The sequence below is a fragment of the Xenopus laevis genome, chromosome 1S (assembly GCF_017654675.1).
Source record: "Xenopus laevis strain J_2021 chromosome 1S, Xenopus_laevis_v10.1, whole genome shotgun sequence".
NCBI classification, from domain to species: Eukaryota; Metazoa; Chordata; class Amphibia; order Anura; family Pipidae; genus Xenopus; species Xenopus laevis.
Genome location: NC_054372.1, coordinates 80751702 through 80770975, shown reverse-complemented (window position 1 = coordinate 80770975; position 19274 = coordinate 80751702). Strand labels below are relative to the sequence as shown.

General features: G+C 39.9%; 1 protein-coding gene across 21 annotated transcripts in view; it reads left to right on the top strand.

Moving 5' to 3' along the window:
* ptprs.S (protein tyrosine phosphatase receptor type S S homeolog) overlaps positions 1–19274 on the top strand; it is a 380500-nt gene that overhangs the window by 258252 nt on the left and 102974 nt on the right. For 14 of the 21 annotated variants that reach the window (XM_041579815.1, XM_041579826.1, XM_018243490.2 and 11 more), the window contains 2 exons: positions 3421–4005; positions 4586–4683. In XM_041579815.1, the coding sequence (XP_041435749.1) occupies positions 3421–4005; positions 4586–4683 (683 nt within the window). The remainder of the gene's footprint in view (positions 1–3420; positions 4006–4585; positions 4684–19274) is intronic. The other 7 variants (XM_018243499.2, XM_018243497.2, XM_041579827.1 and 4 more) reach the window with 1 other exon arrangement.

The following is a 19274-nucleotide window of genomic DNA, read 5'->3' as shown; positions in this document are numbered from 1 at the left end:
TAAAGATGATCTGTTTGCTTCAGAAACACTACTATAGTTAATATAAACAAGCTGCTGTGAAAAACGGCTATATGGCACAGTATAACTAATGGATAACAGATAACACCATTAGACAGACAGAGCTTATTTGCTATCTGCTGTGTAACTTGAGCTTTTTCTCCTTTGAATGGCTGGCCCCATTGCTAAACAGCAGCTTATTTATATAAACAATAGTAGTGTTTTTTTAAGCAAACACAGCAGTTTTACCTATGGAAAATGCCGTTTTAGCCTATGGAAGACGTCCTGTGTTCAAATTGGAGTTGTTTCCTGACATTCAAGTTTTTTTTGGAGAAAAAACTGAAATCGAATTCGGTTTAAATTCGATTCGAGTTTGCGAATCGATTCTATTTACCCGAGTTTCAAATATTAAATTTTTTTTCTGAAATTGCAATTGGTCAAATTTCGAGTTCATGGGAGTTTTAAATAACTTCCATGAACTCGAAATTCAACCCTTGATAAATCTGCCCCTTAAGATCCAAATTACAGAAAGATCCATTATCTGGAAAACCCCAGGTCCCCAAGCATTATGCATTGATCTTACTGCCATTTTTGGAGTTAAAGGAGAATTCAACCTTAGATTAACCTCCCCTTACCCTAAATAGACCACCCCCTGGACAGAGTCTGCACCAAGGGATAAGTAAAGACTTGGGGCATTTGCCCTGGGTAGCAGCTAGGCTGGGGGGGGAGGAGGGAGAGGGGTCTATGTAGGGTGGGGGGGGGTTTCTACTTTAGGGTTGAATTCTCCATTTTTTCAGTGATCTTGCTGCAATAGGTTTTTTTTAATGTTTTTTTTTTTTTATGTAACATCTTTTATTATAGTGGGTTCTATAGTATAATTTAGCATGTTCTAATTTATGCCCTGAACTTTGCAAAAGTTAAGCTTGCGTGGAATGTTCATGAGAAGTTTTAAGAAAATAACTGTGCCCCTCAATTTTTATAATCTAGCAAAGCCATAGAGCATTTCATTTAACATTATGCAAGACAAAGGTGTCATGTTATAGTATAAAGATCATATGATTTCCAGAAAGAAGCCTGCTGTAATACAGGGTAGAGAAAATCAGCAGGTCAATCTCATTTAAAAGTTGTTATATCGCAGTGTAGTTGATTGCATACAGAACTTGAACCAAAACAAAATGTGAATGTGGTTGCTAAGGGTTTGATGGGTATTATGTATTGGATCTTGGGCTGTTTGATGATCTGTGATTTGTGGAGCTAAGTCATTTCAGCAGCAGACACATTCCCTCTTCTAAAGATTTAATAACATTCTACTGGTTTTATAGCTGAAAAAACATTACACTGCCACAACCTGCAGTGCATTTTATTCTGCTGAGGTAGTCGAGATAACAGTTGGAGCACACTTCTTTGTTGTTACCCTGTATTTCTTTAAGCTGAGCTGTAATATTGGTAGGGATGCTCCGAATCGAGGATTTTGTTCAGGATTTGGCCAGGATATGGTTTTTCAGCAGGATTCAGCCAAATCCAAGTGCCTAGTCGAACCAAATCCTAAAAATCATGTGATTTTTCGTCACACAAACAAGGAAGTTATAATTTTTTGAACCGTCCAGCGTGTAGTTCTCAATAACCCTTCCTTACATATGCAAATTAGGGTTCAGAGTTGGTTCAATATTCAGATGAAGTATTCGGAATTTGGATGAAACCCAAAATAGTAGATTCTGTGCATCCCTAAATATTGGTGGTCAGTTCTTTGTGCAAAAGACACACTGATTACACTGTCTAAATTTTATATGTTTTAAGAGTCACTAAAATTAAGCTGACCTCAGACAACCATATAAAGTATACATTCGGATGTCTTTCTACTCCAAACGACAAAACTAATTTATGAAGATTGCATCAAGCTTGCACTTGCAGTATCTAATATACAATGTGTCTTTAGATAGTTATAATATAACTAGGCAATATGGTATGTGCCTAGGGTGCAGTGGCAGGGGTGGCACCAGCTGGATTGGCTAACCTCTGTTGACGGGAGACTTGGGGGATAGTGCATGAACTTGGGGGAGTTGACAGCTATGTGATCTGATCCACTGCTTCGTCTTCCTGAATGTGTGCATTGACAAAGAATCAACATGCCAGTGTACACACAATTGATTTTGGCATGAAAATGCAAAAATATTGCAGAATACAGTAATATATACATATAATAAAAAATTAATTGCACTGCGAGATAAGTAGCCTTGCTGTACATTGAATGTTTTAAATACACAAGCAAGCATTTTATAGCACTTTGGAGCTAAACATTCAACAAACTCACCAAAAGGGAGAAATTTGCAAGAATGCAATCAAATCACCTAAATAAACTTAAATGAATTATGCATTGTTAACTGGATTTTGTTTCAGGAAAACATTTTTTTTTTTTTTTACAAAATATATCCGTAATAGTGATCTTCCAGCACAATCCTGCACTGGACTCAATTTTTTCAAAAGAGCAAACAGATTTTTTTATATTTAATTTTGGAATTTTATGTGGGGCTAGGCATGTTCTCAGTTTCCTAGGTGCCCTCAGCCACATGACTTGTGCTCTGATAAACTTCAGTCACTCTATACTGCTGCACTGCAAGTTGGAGTGATATCACTACCTCTCCCTCCCCCTCCCAGCAACTGATCAACATAGCAATGGGAAGGTAACAGAGTAACAGCTCGCTGATACCTACATTGTTAATAATGCTCCCACGCCCGACCTAATGGTAATTATAAAAATAGTGGTGAATAGTAAAACATTCAAGCCAGACTGCAACTCCATTTAGTAGGGGAAACAATAATTTATCTGAAAGCAGTTACATTGTGAAATGCTGGCTCTTTCTGAAAGTACAGGATCAGACACAATGGCCTGAGATGGTTGGGTACACACCAACATTTCAAGGAAAACAATAAATGCACTTATTGGTTCAATAATAAAATTGTATATTAATGAGTTACTTGCAATGTGCACTGTGTAATTTAGTGATTAAAAACTAGACTAGAAAATTTTGGCTAAATCCCTTTAATGTGGATGCACTAGTCTTATTGAAACAGTCCCAGGTTGTACCTGGGTGTTTGCCAGCAGGCAGAAAATGCCTCCCGTGATACCGAGGTGCAAAAAAGCAGAAGAGCTGGTGATCTGCCTGAGCACTCAGAAGAATCGGATCTTCAATACATGTCACTTAATAGTTCCTTAATCCAAAGATTATAATTTCTACAATCTGTGGCTCTTAAAGTTTTAAAATCTTTTGAAATAATTTTTGGTCCTTTTAACTTTGGACCTTTTAGGATAAACTATAAATGCTCTCCTAAATGCATGAACAATTTTTGATTCCTATTTTTTTAAATTTTGAGACTATTAATGTTTTAATTGTTTATAGATGTGATTTTTTTTTTTACATGCAGTTCCTGGGAGACCTGATCTTTTTGTTCATCGGACTTCAGAGGGTAGCCTCCTTGTAGAATGGAAACCACCAAGGGAGTCTGAGGAACATGTCCTTGGATATCGGCTTCAATTTGGACGCCAAGATGCTATTCTTTCTACATTAGAGTTTGGAGGACTAGAAAAAAAGTACCTTGCCACAAATATTCATAAAGGAGCCACATACATTTTTAAAATGGCGGTAAAAGGCCAGGTGGGCTTTAGTGAGGAAGCTGTTAAAGAGTTCATTCTTCCGGAAGATACACCCAAAGGTTTTCCTCAGTTAATTGAAAGAGCAAATGTCACATCCATGTCTATCCAATTGAACTGGTTGCCTCCAGTCCTTTCAGAACGGAATGGTGTTATATCTAAATACACTATAGCCTATCGGGTAGCTGGCTCTTCAGAAAAACCCTGGGAAATGGACCTGCCATCCTCAGACAGTTCTTTCATTTTGACTGATCTCAACCCAAACACTGTTTATGAAGTTAAAATACGCGCACACACGAGTAAAGGTCCTGGCCCTTACAGTCCAACAGTCCAGTACCGCACTTTTCTTTTGGATCAAGGTAGGGCTTATCAGTCATTTTTTCTTTGTATTTACTGTTGGTAGTGCTTGAAAATAAGCAGCAGCAGACCAACAGCAAATGACTACTGACTTTTTAAAATAAAAAAGCATGGTGCTTTTTTCTAGTGTTGACTAAATCTGACTTTTTACAGGTAAGTGAGTTTTTTTGTACTTTTCAAAAAAGTTTAGTGAAGGCAATACTTAGGCGTGTCTGATGCCATCAGTGTGATCACAGGTGGGATAAGTCTCAACTCTTCTCTTTTTCTCTGTAACTATTGCAAAAATCCTCCTGTGACATGCTAATATGTATAGCCTTGTCTATGTCTCCTTCCTTGCAGTTTCATATATCTGGCTGACTTTTTCTCAAGTGGTTGTATGCTTTTGGAGTCATGAAGCAGAGTGTGGGCTGTTTTGAATTAGGCATTAAACATTGTGGTTAAGTGGTATAAGTTTGCCAACACAGACTAAGATGTATCATCTTACAAAGTGTTTAATATTATGCTGTTCTGGATACTGGTTCCATTCAAAATTACCTATTATCGGCTTGTGTTTTTTTCCCTTTTTTCTTTATTTGTTCACAGTTTTGCCAAAGAATTTCAAAGTCAAGATGGTCACAAAGACTTCAGTCCTACTTGGTTGGGAATTTCCTGAGAACTACACTTCATTGATGCTATACAAAGTAAGTTAGAAAGTAGAAAACTCGGGTACAGTTTGTTAAAGGGGACATATAGCATACATCTTCATAATGCATCAAACCATGTAAAATAATGTAAAATAGAAGAAATTGTTTTTATTTTAATACCTGTTGGATAAAAAAAAAATCTGTATTAGCTTGAAAACTGTAATCAGTCCTCCCCCTTTTGCAACTTCCTGTCCACGACTCTCCAGTATCTGAGTCTGCAGCCATGGGCTCTTTCTGCCTAAGCTACAGAACAACAGCCAGTGAGTGAGGAGTGGGCATGTGGGTGATGTCCACTCAGCTCCTTTCTGTTCCTTTCCCCCTCCTTGCACTATTTATTTCTCCCCCTCTCTGCCCTGTTTATTTAGCCCCTCCCTTCCCTGCACTATTCATTTCTCTCCCTCTATGCCCTGTTCATTCAAGCCCTCTCTGTCTTGTTCCTTTCCCCCTCCCTTCCCTGCAGTGTTCCTTTCGCTCCCTCCCTGCCCTGTTCATTTAACCCCCTCTCGGCCCTGTTAGTTTTCCTCCCCCCTCCCTTCACTGCTTGTTCCTTTCCCTTGCCCTGCAATAATTCCGAAAAAAAACTTCTGTATAAATAAAACGTAATCTGCTACTAATTATCGACATTTATTAAAAAAAATTGACTTTTTTTAAATTCGGGTCATTAGGATTGACCTGAAAACTGTAATCGAATTTGTATAGAGTTCGAGTTCTTTAACCAAAAATTTTTTTAAATTTAATTTTTTTTTTTTTTTTTTTAAATTTAATTTTCAAAAGTCCACCAAACGAATCCAAATTCATTGTAGGAGGTCCCCCATAAGCTAAAACACCAATTCAGCAGGTTTTAGATGGTGAATAGTCTAATTTGAATTCTTAAAGGGACAGTGCATTATAAATTTCAAAATTCCAATTTTTTATTTTTTTTAAACTCAGATCTAATTTGGACTATTCCCTAGTCGAATTACACTGAAATAAACTTGAATTTTCCCTTGCAACTTGCAGCACCTGGTCAAAAATTGTCCCAGAACAGCTGTATTTATTCCCTTGCAACTCCCTGCAATTAAAGGAGCATACTGTTATACTTTAAATAAAATACTACTATTACATTACTGTTACAGTTTGCATATACCTTCACATCTATTGCTTTATGTTGAGCATTTAAGGTATATTGTTATAAATCAGGCATGTCCAAAGTCAGGCCCGGGAGCCAATTGTGGCCCGTTTTGAAATTTACACCAACCCTCAGCCTCCATCATGAAATTAATAATAATGTGGCTCCCCAGCACAGTGCAATCAGGAATCACATAGCCGTAGCAGTAATATTTGGGCACACAAGTGAAATGATCTGCCACTTGATCTATACTGCTGCCTGTGTGCTGAAGGTGTTAGCAATAGACATGTACTGGAATGTAGTGACGCACCACTCTCCTCACCTACTTTTTTTTAGGGCTGAAGGTGCAATAGACGTACTGACGTGCCAGTATAGTGTACTAAAGACGTACGCGAGAGCGGTATGTCACTACATGCCGTTACGTGTCTATTACTAACACCTTCAGCACACAGGCAGCAATATAGACCAAGTGTCAGATCATTTCACTAATGGAAGGAGGAAGGAGGGTGGGCAACAAACGGGAGGGGGGGGTGGGGGGTTTGCGCCGACTAGGTTTCCTTCCCCTTTAACTCCACTGTTTACATCATGTTTTTCTTTTAGATTTAAACACCCTACTATTAAAAGGAAAACTATATTTTGAAAAATGTAGGGCTCTATAAATATATAATATATTGCATAAAACAGTTCATATGTAAAGTCCTTCTTAATGTATATAAAACCAATTTTCAAAATAATATCCTTTTTTAGTAGTGTGTGCCATAAGGTAATCCTAAATAGAAAATTGACATTTTAAGAAATAATTGCCACCTTCTGGGATCCTACGATTCACTGTGCGCACAAACATATTATATGTGTTAGGTCACATGAGCCAATTACTGGACAATGGAAGTTCTGCCTTTTGCTTCCACACTTCTTCCGAGTACAGTTAGAGCTGCATTACTTCTGGTCAGGTTATCTCTGCGGCAGCACAGAAAATATAAAATGGGGGATCAAGGGCAAAAAAGGGAAAAATATGTAAAAGGGCAATATTTACTTAAATATAAATTCCAATTTAGTGAGTTTATTTAATATGATGTAAACTTTTTGTTGCTGGGGGGTATAGTTTTCCTTTAATCATAAATAGACTGACTTGTCCTTTATAGTGTGTAGTGAGAGAAAATGAGGATGAGTGGCAACTTTTCAAATTTCTGCATCTGTTGGTGGGCCATGAAGGCATTCTTCAATTCAAATGCAATGAAATCAGTGTCACTGTCCAGATCTCTTTAGGCTAATGGCACACTGACACCTGCTGCCATTCATCCCCTTTATGTCTCTGGTAGCACACACACTTGGAGGATTTTGTTGCAGAAACACTAAAGTATACTTTTTTTTATATTTTTTATATTTTTCTCCCAAAATCCACTGTATGGGCTCACAAGCAGATCCGGTGCCTTTTAGTACACAAAAAAAGGTAGATCCAAAAGTAGCAGATTGGATTTTCCTTCCATGCATGTTTATGCCAGCAGAGAAAGTTGCCATTAGCCCTAAAAATGAGATGAACAGTTGCCTCATTGGAGAGGTAAAGGAAAACTATACCCCATAAACCATTTTCATAATACTATACCTTTTTAGTAGTATGTGCCATTGTGTAAACCTAAATAGAAAATTGGCATTTTAAAAAACAAGGGCCACTCCCTGGGATCGTAGGATTCACAGTGCACACAAACAAACCATACATGTTGGGTTACATGAGCCAATTGACAGACAGAGTTCTGTCTTTTACTCCCACATCTGTTGCTTAAATATTCATTTTGGGGGTAGAGTTTTCCTTTAACCAAATCTCACATTGGCAGTGGAAGGCCTGTGGCAACAATATATCCATTGTATTAGGTTGATTGACAGTCTCTAATTGAATGTAATCCTGTACTTGGTGTCGGACGGGGGGGGCCCTAGTGCCTAGTAATTATCAGATTTACGAGGAATCTCTTGTTAGGAACTAGCTACTTTGCTTCTGTCATGTTTTGTATCAGTTCAAAATGCCTTTGAACCACAACAATTATCAACAGTATCAGCACAATCCATATCTCATATTAATACTCTCTCCTGTCCCAATATGGCAGCTTCTCTCTACAACGATGCCCTTTCAACAGCACTTGACTCCCTTGCACCTTCTACCACCGTCACAGCCGGCCAGCTAAACCCCAACCCTGGCACACTAGTGTAACACGGTACCTCAGAAGATGTAGTAGATCAGCTGAGCGACGATGGAGAAAGTCACGAACTGATCCTGATTTCATCCACTTCAAATTCATGCTCTCCTGCTATAACCGAGCTCTATCATTAGCCAAAGAACAATACTTCTCTTATCTAATATCTACTATGTCCTCCAAACCACAGCAGCTGTTTGCCACATTTAACTCACTCCTTTGCCCCCCTCCACCTCCTCCACCTATTAATGTTACTGCCCAAGACCTTGCTCATTTCTTTAATGAAAAAATCGATCTCATTAGGCTGAGCATACCGTCTGACAACAATCTCAGACCAACGTGCAGTCCACTCACATCTACTTTGCACTCCTTCACCCCTGCAACTCTAGATGAAGTCAGCAAACTTTTAGCCAGCTCAAAACCCACCACCTGCTCCCTTGACCCCATACCCTCTCGCCTTCTCCACCCAATCTCTGATACACTCTCTCCTGCACTTACCCACCTATTCAATCTTTCACTCTCTACTGGTACCTTTCCATCATTATACAAACAAGCACTAATCACTCCTATCCTCAAAAAACCTTCCCTTGATCCCAGCTCTCCCACTAACTACCGACCGGTCTCCCTTCTTCCATTCGCCTCCAAATTACTAGAAAGGCTTGTTTATAAACGCCTGATCCAGCATCTCACTCACAACTCCCTCCTCGACCCCTTGCAATCTGGCTTCCGCCCATCACACTCGACTGAAACTGCCCTCACCAAAGTAACCAATGATCTTCTATTGGCAAAGTCTAAAGGTCATTATTCCATTCTAATTCTACTAGATCTCTCTGCAGCCTTTGACACAGTTGACCACACACTCCTCCTTGACATTCTACACTCAGCTGGCATTCGGGACACTGCTCTTTCATGGTTTACATCTTATCTGTCTGACCGTTCCTTTAAAGTTTCCTACTCTAACTCTACTTCTACTACTTTCCCACTCTCTGTTGGAGTTCCTCAAGGCTCTGTTCTTGGCCCCCTGCTGTTCTCGCTCTATACAACTTCACTAGGAAAACTCATTGTCATTTGGACTTCAGTATCACCTTTATGCTGATGACACCCAACTCTACTTGTCTACTCCTGATCTTTCTAATTCTGTCCTTTCCCAAGTCACAGACTGTCTTTCTGCTGTCTCCTCCTGGATGTCACAGCGCCACCTGAAACTGAACCTTTTAAAACAGAACTCATCATATTTCCTCCAAGATCTTCCCCTGTCCCTCAGATATCACTCACCGTAAACAACACCACCTTTCATTCCACCACACAGGCACGCTGCCTAGGAGTTATCTTAGACTCTCATCTGTCTTTTTCACCACACATTCAAACACTTGCAAAATCTTGCCGTATTCAACTGCGCAACATTGCTCGAATACGACCCTATCTCAGTTCAGAATCAACTAAAACACTGATTCAGTCTCTCATCATCTCCCGCCTTGATTACTGCAACTTACTCCTTACAGGTATTCCAACAAGTCACCTTTCACAACTCCAATCTGTTCTAAACGCGGCCGCTAGACTCATTCATCTAGCTCGCCGCTCAACATCAGCTGCTCCCATTTGTATGTCCCTTCACTGGCTCCCAATCTCTTCTAGAATCAAATTCAAATTACTTACACTCACATTCAAGGCCCTTAATAATGAAACCCCTCCCTATATTTCATCTCTAATCTCCAAATACACTCCTTCACGAAACCTACGCTCTGCTTCTGATCTTCGCCTCACTTCTCCTCTGGTCACTTCTGCCCATTCTCGTCTACAAGACTTCTCTCGGGCTTCTGCTTTTCTCTGGAACTCTCTGCCACAAGCTGTCAGACTTTCTCCTTCCTTCCAAACTTTCAAGCGCTCCTTAAAGACCCATCTGTTTAAAGAGGCCTATTCGTCGTACCTTAATTAATCATTGCTGTATCAAAAATGACAAAGTGTTTATATAATCCTAATGTCTCAATTGTACCCTAACCTTTTAGTCTGTAAACCCCATTGTACTCTGTAATCCTTGTCTGTTAGCCACCATTTATTCCCTGTTTGCTATAACTGCAGTAAAGCACTGCGTATCTTGACAGCGCTATATAAATAAATGATGATGATGATGATGATGATTTATTTGGGAGATACTAGGGGCCATTTGCAACTGCAAGTTCAGTTGTGGTCTAATTTCCCTACAGTTTGTTGCTCCAACTCATTAAAAAGACTTGCCTCAATAAGTGCTCCATGCAATTTTGTATAGTTGCACTATGCTTTATTCCACTCTTCTCCTACTCCAAATGTTGTGCAGTTGCACCTAGTGACACAGGAGAACACTGGAACTACTACTATCTTTGAACCAAGGGGTAACTCCAGGATTCCCAAAGTTCCCTGTGTCAATCGCCATAGCGCAGTTGTACCTGAACAATTGTCTGAACATGTCAGTTTGATGGCTGAAAGTTATTCCAACTGGCCTAAAAAAAAGTTCAGTGCAACTACGACCAAATATAATCAAAACCAAAAGCAATTGAGTTAAAATATAAGGCATGCGAGTCACTCATATGCCTGAAAATATGCCAGTCAGAGAGAAAATTAATAGTGCAATTGCATCTAATTCATGCCAAAACACATGCTTATTTAGCAAATCCTAACACATCAGCCACAGTATGCACAGTGCATCTCCCCCAGCGACTGCAATTATGCTGGAATCATGGGGGGTAACAATCATGGTGATTACACCTGAAATTGCACTTAGTCCGTTGTACTTGTGGTCCTTTACATTTTAGGACACCTCAGGGTTTTTGTGCAGTTTACTATTAGGACTAGATTGTTTGTCCAGCTTGAAGCTATGTGTCCTACATTTTGTTACATTTTAAGTGGGGAACCTCTGCCCAGATAAGTTAGTTTAAGAAGGGACAGTGGGGCTCATTTATAAACTTCACTCAGCGCAGAATAATTTGCACAGTGAACATATTTGCCCTGCGTATGGTTATATTTATAAAGCTGGATAAGAGTAGTTTATTTAATAGGCACACAAAATTGCAGATTTTTTATTCGTGCTGTAATTGTCCTTAAGCTCTTTTTAAATTTGGCATAATAACAAATTGTGAATATTTATGCACTCTCTGCTATTGAGTTACTCCACATTTTTGGTGGCAGAGAAAATATTCACAAAATAGTTTTCACAAATTGAAATTAGTGTCAGCAATATTTTCACACACAATGACCTTACACAGTGGTCGCATTCACATACACATCCATCTCATTTGTGAACCATTTGAGAATATTTGTGAGCAATGCAAATACACAAAGATTGGAAAGGTGGGAACAGCAGTGCAATATTTCAGTGCAACTAGTATTCAAAGCACAAGCTGCATTTTCCTCCATCATGTTATTAAAACCAAACATTAATAGGATGCCTGAGGCATAGCGATTTCTGCACTTCCTAGATGTCAGTGCATTACTCACATACCTCTTCACAATAGAACTAACACAATAGAATGGGACTGGGAATTATTTCTTAAGATTACAGGTATAATTATAATAAACTAGCATATCCGTGCTGGCAATCTGGTTTTCAGTGACCAACCTCCCCACCTGTTGCACTGAATGCCTGCTCTGACAGAAGACTGGCAGAGTGGCAAGCCAGCATAGAAAAAATTCATGCCAATGGTCGTGTCTTGATACCCTGAGGTCATCAGTGCAGATGTTGTGGACACTGATGGATCACGAGTAGTGATGAGTGAAATTTTTCAGTACAAGGAAAGATTCACTGGCACTCAAAGGCAGGTGCAAGCAGGGACAAGCCCACAAGCCCTTGCATTTTTATTATCAGAAAGGTGCAACGTTTCGGGGATTAAACCCCTTGGTCAATGCTTGACCAAGGGGTTTTATCCCCGAAATGAGCTTGTGAAGAGCTTTAAGTAGCTTTCTGCATATTGGACCAAATACTCGTCTGCTGGATATGACGAATGATATGCAGAAGAAGGTTTTATGGAGTTCTCTGTATTTGTCTGTAGACCTTCAGAATCTTAGCCTTGTCTACCTAGTTGAGAAATTTCGTGATGACTAGGAGTATTTTTGTCAGACCTCTCTTTTTTGATCAACTCCAAAAAAGGTGCACTTTGCACTGTATGTAGTAGATTATATGTTAGAATGTTTCCAGATGTGATTTTCTTTGTCATATCTCAATGTTTAAATTGCCTCTGCAATTTCTGTTTTCTACAGTACTTGATCTCTTCATATAATGAATCCTTATTGGAAGAAAATCCTATTGGTTTTATCTAATATTTAATTGATTCTTTTAGTAGACTTAAGGTGTAGAGATCCAAATTACGGAAAGATCTCTTATCCAAAAAACCCAGGTCCCGAGCATTCTGGATAAAAGGTCCTATAACTATATACACTGAACATACATATTACATAGTGAGAAGATCCTTTTGTTCTCCCTTAATCACCACATCTGGACCACCATGTAATGCTCAAAATCAGAAGATAAGATTTATTGAAGAGGTGCACCAGCACTGCATATTGGCAATACAGCAATAAACGGCTCCAAACAAAAAGCTTTTATACCGTGATCTAAACATTATATCTACATCTTAAACAATTTTCATAGGTTATATCACATGTAAATCTAGAATTTTTGTATTTAATTAGAGCATAGCTTCTTTTTTGGATTATATTCATATACAGTTGTTTATGACAGTTTCAGTTCCTATTATTTTATGCAGTAGCCAGGGACGGAACTAGGTGTAGGCAGAAGAAGCACCTGCCCAGGGCGCAATGAAAGGGGGGCACTAGTGACTGTCTTCTACCTACCCCTAGTCCATGTTCGCTGCTCTCCCTCCCCTACGACTCTTTCCCCTCTGTCGCTTTCCCCTCTGGCACTCTCCCCTCGCTTTCCGGAGATATCCCCTCCCTCTTACCTCCGGCGCTCTCCCCTCCGGTGCTTTGCGCATGTTTTCGCACACTGCATTCAGGTGCACACACGGAGGGGAGAGTGAGCACGTTGGGGAGCATGGTGGCCGGCCGGGTTGCCTAGGGCGTCCTGTCGGATTGGCCCGGCACTGGCAGTAGCAAGCAGATATGATCAGTTTAACTAAATTAAAAGAAACATGTTAGTTGTATTTGCAGCTTGACCTGACTAGTTACATATAGTTAGATTGGGTTGAAAAAAAAAACAAAGTCCATCAAATTCAACCCCTCCAATTGAAACCCAGCATCCATACATGCACACACTCACACTGACCCCTCTGTACATTCACATAAACTATATATACCCAAATCTACACTAGCTATAGATTTTATTATCACAGTAGCCTTGGATACTAGTAGGCCTATGATCTTATCAATAGTAACATTGTAAGTTACAGTAGGTTGAAAAAAGGCATGTCCGTCAAGTTCAACCTTTTTAGTCTCTCTCTATATATATATATATATATATATATATATATATATATATATATATATAGCAAATAAAAAAAAAAAACATTTGAAGACTCTCCCATTTGCCTCTCCCATTTGATTCAGTGACAGAAATCCACAGCCCAAGTAAAAAAAAAACCCTTCCGAATATTTAGACGGAACCTCCTTTCTTCTAATCGGAATAGGTGACCTTGTCAGCTACCTACTGGTAAATAAAGTATTTTGAGAGATTATTATAGGGATGAACTTTTGATATGAAGCATAACATAAGTGGTGTAAAGCTTTCATAACATTGCAGTTCCTTCTTCAAAGCTGATTACAATGAAGCTATGTTGGCACTGATATACACAGCATTTTGTTTACAAAAAAACTGTGAGGGACAAAAGGAGAAACAACACATAAGCATAATTTGTGTGAAGTAGATAACAGATTCCTGTAGTAGTTTGTTGTCGCCACAAATGTATGCATCTGTTTCTAGTCTTTGTAAATTAGCCATAAATCCATGGCCTAAATTTAGTCCTGTCTCCAGACTAAAGGTTTGCATGAGTTTGTATTCCCACGATTTGCGTTCATTTTCTGTTTCGAAATTGCGTTTGATGACAGAAATTTGAAAGTCATCCAGACTGTGGTTGGGGCTATTAAAATGTTCACCCACTGGTGTGTCCAATTTTTTATTATTAATTGTGAACTAGGGATGCACCGAATCCAGGATTCGGTTCGGGATGCGGCCAGGATTCGGCCTTTTTCAGCAGGATTCGGATTCGGCCGAATCCTTCTGCCCGGCCGAACCAAATCCTAATTTGCATATGCAAATTAGGGGCGGGGAGGGAAATCGTGTGACTTTTTGTCACAAAACAAGGAAGTAAAAAATATTTTCCCCTTTCAACCCATAATTTGCATATGCAAATTAGGGTTCGGATTCGCTTCGGTATTCGGCCGAATCTTTCACGAAGGATTCGGGGGTTCGGCCGAATCCAAAATAGTGGATTCGGTGCATCCCTATTGTGAACCGGTGGTGATTGGTTCTTTTTCTGAGGCTTTGTCCAGTTTCTCCAATGAAAATGCCACTTGTTGGACACTTTATGCATGTTATTGCATAAAACACATTGCTGGACGAGCAAGCGTAGTGGCCATGTATATAGTATTACTCTATTCTGCCAGGAATGTGTACTCTGTCTGCGGAGAGGATGTGTGGGCATGTCTTACATCTCTTTCTTCCACATGGTTGGGTCCCATTGTTCGTGGGTCCTGAAAGTAAACTTCTAAGTCTCCTTAGGTTTGGAGGTTGCCTAAATGCCAGAAGAGGTGGATCAGGAAATATAGTATATAGTCTTTTGTCTTTTTGTAGTGTGCCTTGTAAGTCTCTGGCTACATATGTCATTGCCAACATAGCTTCATTGTAATCAGCTTTGAAGAAGGAACTGCAATGTTCTGAAAGCTTGCTGTGATTATTATCTTAGTTAGCCAATAAAGGTATCACCTTTACACCACTTTTGTTATGCTTCATATCAAAAGTTCTTCCCTATAACTTTCTCAACGTGCTAACACGGTGCAAAAAAAGTTTATTATGTGATCCCTTTCTATATTTATACATACTGTAGTTATCATATCACCCCTTAAGCACTTCTTCTCCTGCATGAACTAGAAGAGATGGTATATCTGTACATTGTTTTTCAGCGCAATTTGCACAAAGAACATCTGTATGGCAGGGTGATGAGAAAGTAGCCCTTTCTGCACTCATGCCGCAAACAGTCGCTTGTTGTATGCAAAAGCTTATTTAGAGAAGCCACAGTCATTCTGGAACAAAGTGCTTTGGACTGATTAGACACAAATTTAGTTATTTGGTCATAACAAAAAGCGCTTTGCATAGCAGAAGAAGATCACATTCCTGATACCTATTGTCAAATTTGTTGGAGGTTCCATCATGCTGTGGGCTGTGTGGCTAGTTCTGGGACTGGGGCCCTTGTCAAAGTCGAGGGTCGGATGAATTCAACCCAGTATAAACAAATGGGTTTTTTGAATCAACAGAGCAGTTAGGCAGGTTAAAATAAAGTTCAACGGTTGAACTTGATGGATGTGTGTCTTTTTTTCAACCTAACTAACTTACTATGTAAAATCTTCAGGATAATGTTCAAGCATCAGTCACAAAGTTGAAGTCATGCAGGGGTTGGATATTCCAACAAGACAGTGACCCTTAACACACTTCGAAATCTACAAAGGCCTTTATGCAGAGGGAGAAGTACAGTATTCTGGAATTGCCGTCACAGTCCCCCGACTTGAATATCATAGAAAATCTGTGAGATGATTTGAAGCAGGCTGTCCATGCTTGGCAGCCATAAAATTTAACTTGAATTGGAGAGATATATACACATCAATATGGGACTTAGCCTTCAAATGCAATCTTAATAGTATTAGGTAACAAATAGCCATGCAATAAAAGTTAAGTAACACACAGTAAGGCACAACACTGATTATCCCCATGGGACCAATTAGTCCCCTACTACGGACTTAAGGACTTTATTGGTGCATATAACCACTTTGGACTACTCCATATATTGATGCCAGATGTGACAGCACACATTTATCCTCCTTATATGAACACTTACCTACGGACTTATTTGGACTGAGGCTTTGTGCACCGAATCATAATACATTACAACTGGGAACAATTTGGCGGGTTCACCTAACAGAATATAAATTGCATGCAGTTCCCCATTTCCAATTGAATCTAATAGTGTTAGATAAGTGGGGTAGAGGGATCCCCATCCCCAAGGCAGCGCTGCTTATTTTAAATGGTTTTAACACATATGGCATGGTGGAGAATAAATATTGCCTTTTAACTTAACTTTTATTGCATGGCTATTTACCTAATACTATTAGGATTGCATTTGGAGGCTAAGTCCCATATTGATGTGTATATATTGTAATTCAAAGTACATGTGGAGTGCTGAAGCAATAGCTGTGTCGACTATCCTGAGCCAAATTTGGGCAGCTAAATAGCTCGATAAAAACACACTTTTCAACCCAGATTCCATACAAAAGCTCTGGAAAAGCGAAAACATAAAGCTTCAAAAAGCAAATTCCCAATATGGCGGCGGAACAGCAGAAGCTGCTACGGGACTCTCACAACAAGGCGGGCCTGTCTCTTCACAGTCAGATATCTCAGGAGAACAATCTCCTGAACCTACCCTGCATTCCCTTTTGCTGGCAATAACCGACTCCAAATCCTCACTGACAGCGCAGATAGCCGACACCACTACTACTATGTCCTCTAAAATGGAAGAGATCAAAGTAGATCTTTCCTTACTGCGTCACGATGTGCAGAAACTTTGCGAACACACAATAAAACACACAAAATGCCCGCTTGATCCAATTCCCTCAAAACTTCTCCGCAATACCAATCCTTGTCTAATCAAAGCCGTAACTCACCTATTTAATCTTTCGCTCTCAACTGGACTGTTTCCTTCTCAACTAAAACATGCTCTTGTCACCCTCATTCTGAAAAAACCCTCTTTTGATCCCTCCAATCTTGACAACCTCTGACCTATCTCTCTGCTACCTTTCATCTCTAAACTACTTGAGCACCTAGTCTACAACCAACTAACTTCATTCCTCTCTGACAATAACCTGCTGGACCCCCCTACAATCTGGTTTTAAGCCACAGCACTCCACGGAAACTGCCCTGACATGACTAACTAATGACCTTTTAACCGCTAAAGCCAACAGTCATTTCTCACTACTAATACTGCTTGATCTCTCAGCCGCATTGGACACTATGGATCACCCTCTCCTCCTCCAGTCCCCCCATTTGTTCGTGACACAGCCCTGTCCTGGTTCTCTTCTTACATCACCAATCGTTCCTTCAGTGTCTCCTACAACGGAGTAGCATCTTCTCCCCTACCTCTTTCTGTTGGGGTTCCTCAAGGCTCTGTCCTGGGACCATTACTATTCTCCCTCTATACTTCCTCCCTCTGCAAATTAATCAACTCGTATGGTTTCCACTACCACCTCTATGCTGACGATACTCAGATCTATCTCTCATCTCCTGATCCCAACCCAGAACTCCTAACTCGCGTCTCCTCCTGCCTGTCCGCTATCTCTACCTAAATGTCTCAACGCTACCTTAAATTAAACCTCTCTAAAACTGAAATGGTTCTCTTTCCTCCAACTAACACCAGTAACATCCCGGAAGTATCCATCATAGCTAAAAATTCCACTATCACCCCTTCTCCCCAGGCCCGATGCCTTTGGGTTATCCTAAATTCTGCCCTGTCATTCACTCCTCATATCCAGTGACTTATTAAATCATGTCACTTCCACCTAAGGAACATATCCAAAATACGATCATTTATCACCCAAGATGCTGCCAACATTCTTATTCACTCTCTCATCATATCATGTCTAGACTACTGTAACTCTCTTCAGTCCATAATGAACACTGCTGCGAGGCTCATATACCTCAGCAACAGCTCCTCTTCTGCCACGCCATTCTGTCAATCCCTGCACTGGCTTCCGTTACCTTTCAGAATCAAATTCAAATTAATGACCCTGACATTCAAAGCACTTCATAACTCTGCCCCACCCTACATCTCTGAACTCATCTCTATATACTCACTCAACCGCTTACTACGCTCCTCTACTGACCTGCTACTCAGCTCTTCTCTCATTACCTCCTCACATGCTCGCATTCAAGACTTTGCAAGGGCTGCACCCCATCTCTGGAACTCTCTCCCACGGTCTGTCCGACTTTCTCCCAACTTTTATGCTTTCAAGAAATCTCTGAAAACACACTTCTTTCGAGAAGCCTACCCTCACTCTGCTTGACTACCAAACGCAACACCACATACAGTACCAAATTTCTCACCCACTTAATTCAATCGTGCCCACTCCCACACCTTGTGTATTACTCCCTTACTTTTAGAGTGTATGCCTATGCATAGGGCCTTCCTCACCTTTTTGTACCGGTATTGATTGTGATGTATGTAACTCCATATGTTCTATGTATATAATTCGTGATTTAGTTGTATAATCACATTTACTTTACATTGCTACGCAATATGTTGGCGCTTTATAAATACATAATAATAATAATAACAGAGAATCGGGGCACTGGAAGATGACCTTTCACCAATGCAAAAGCAACAACTGCAACATGACCAACGCCTGCTTATTGCACACGTCAATCTTGAAAACAGGCAACACAGGTCTAATCTCCGCATAATTGGCATACCGGAAGGCCGTGAATGGGCCCATATGGAAGCCTTTATAGAGACTTAGTTTAAAGACAATCTCGGCAAGGAAACTTTCTCAGCACAGTTTGCGGTCGAGTGTGCTCATCGGGTACTGGCACGCCGGCCCCCACCAGGTGCCCCTCTGTGGCCTGTGATTATCAAGATGTTAAATTTTAAAGATAGAGATGCCGCTTTACGTGTAGCAAGAACAAAAGGTGAGATTTACCACGAAAATGCAAAAATCTCCATACAGATGGAGTATGGCAGCCATCAAATTAAACTGAACTGGAGAGATATTGTATGGATTTGTATGGACGGATGGTCATAAATACCGCCATACAGAATCCAGACACTCATCAAAGGCTATAAGAGGCACCTAGAGGTTGTTAAATTTGATAAAGTAGTCTCAACTAAGTATTGAAGTAATATCTCTGTTGAGGTGCCCAAATTTATGCACCTGTCTAATTTGTTATGATGCATATTGCATATTTTCTGTTAATCAAATAAACTTTGTCACTGCTGAAATACTACTGTTTCCATAAGGCATGTTATATATTAAAAGGAAGTTGCTACTTTGAAAGCTAAACCAATGATAAACAAAACTCCAAAGAATTAAGGCGGTTTCCAAACATT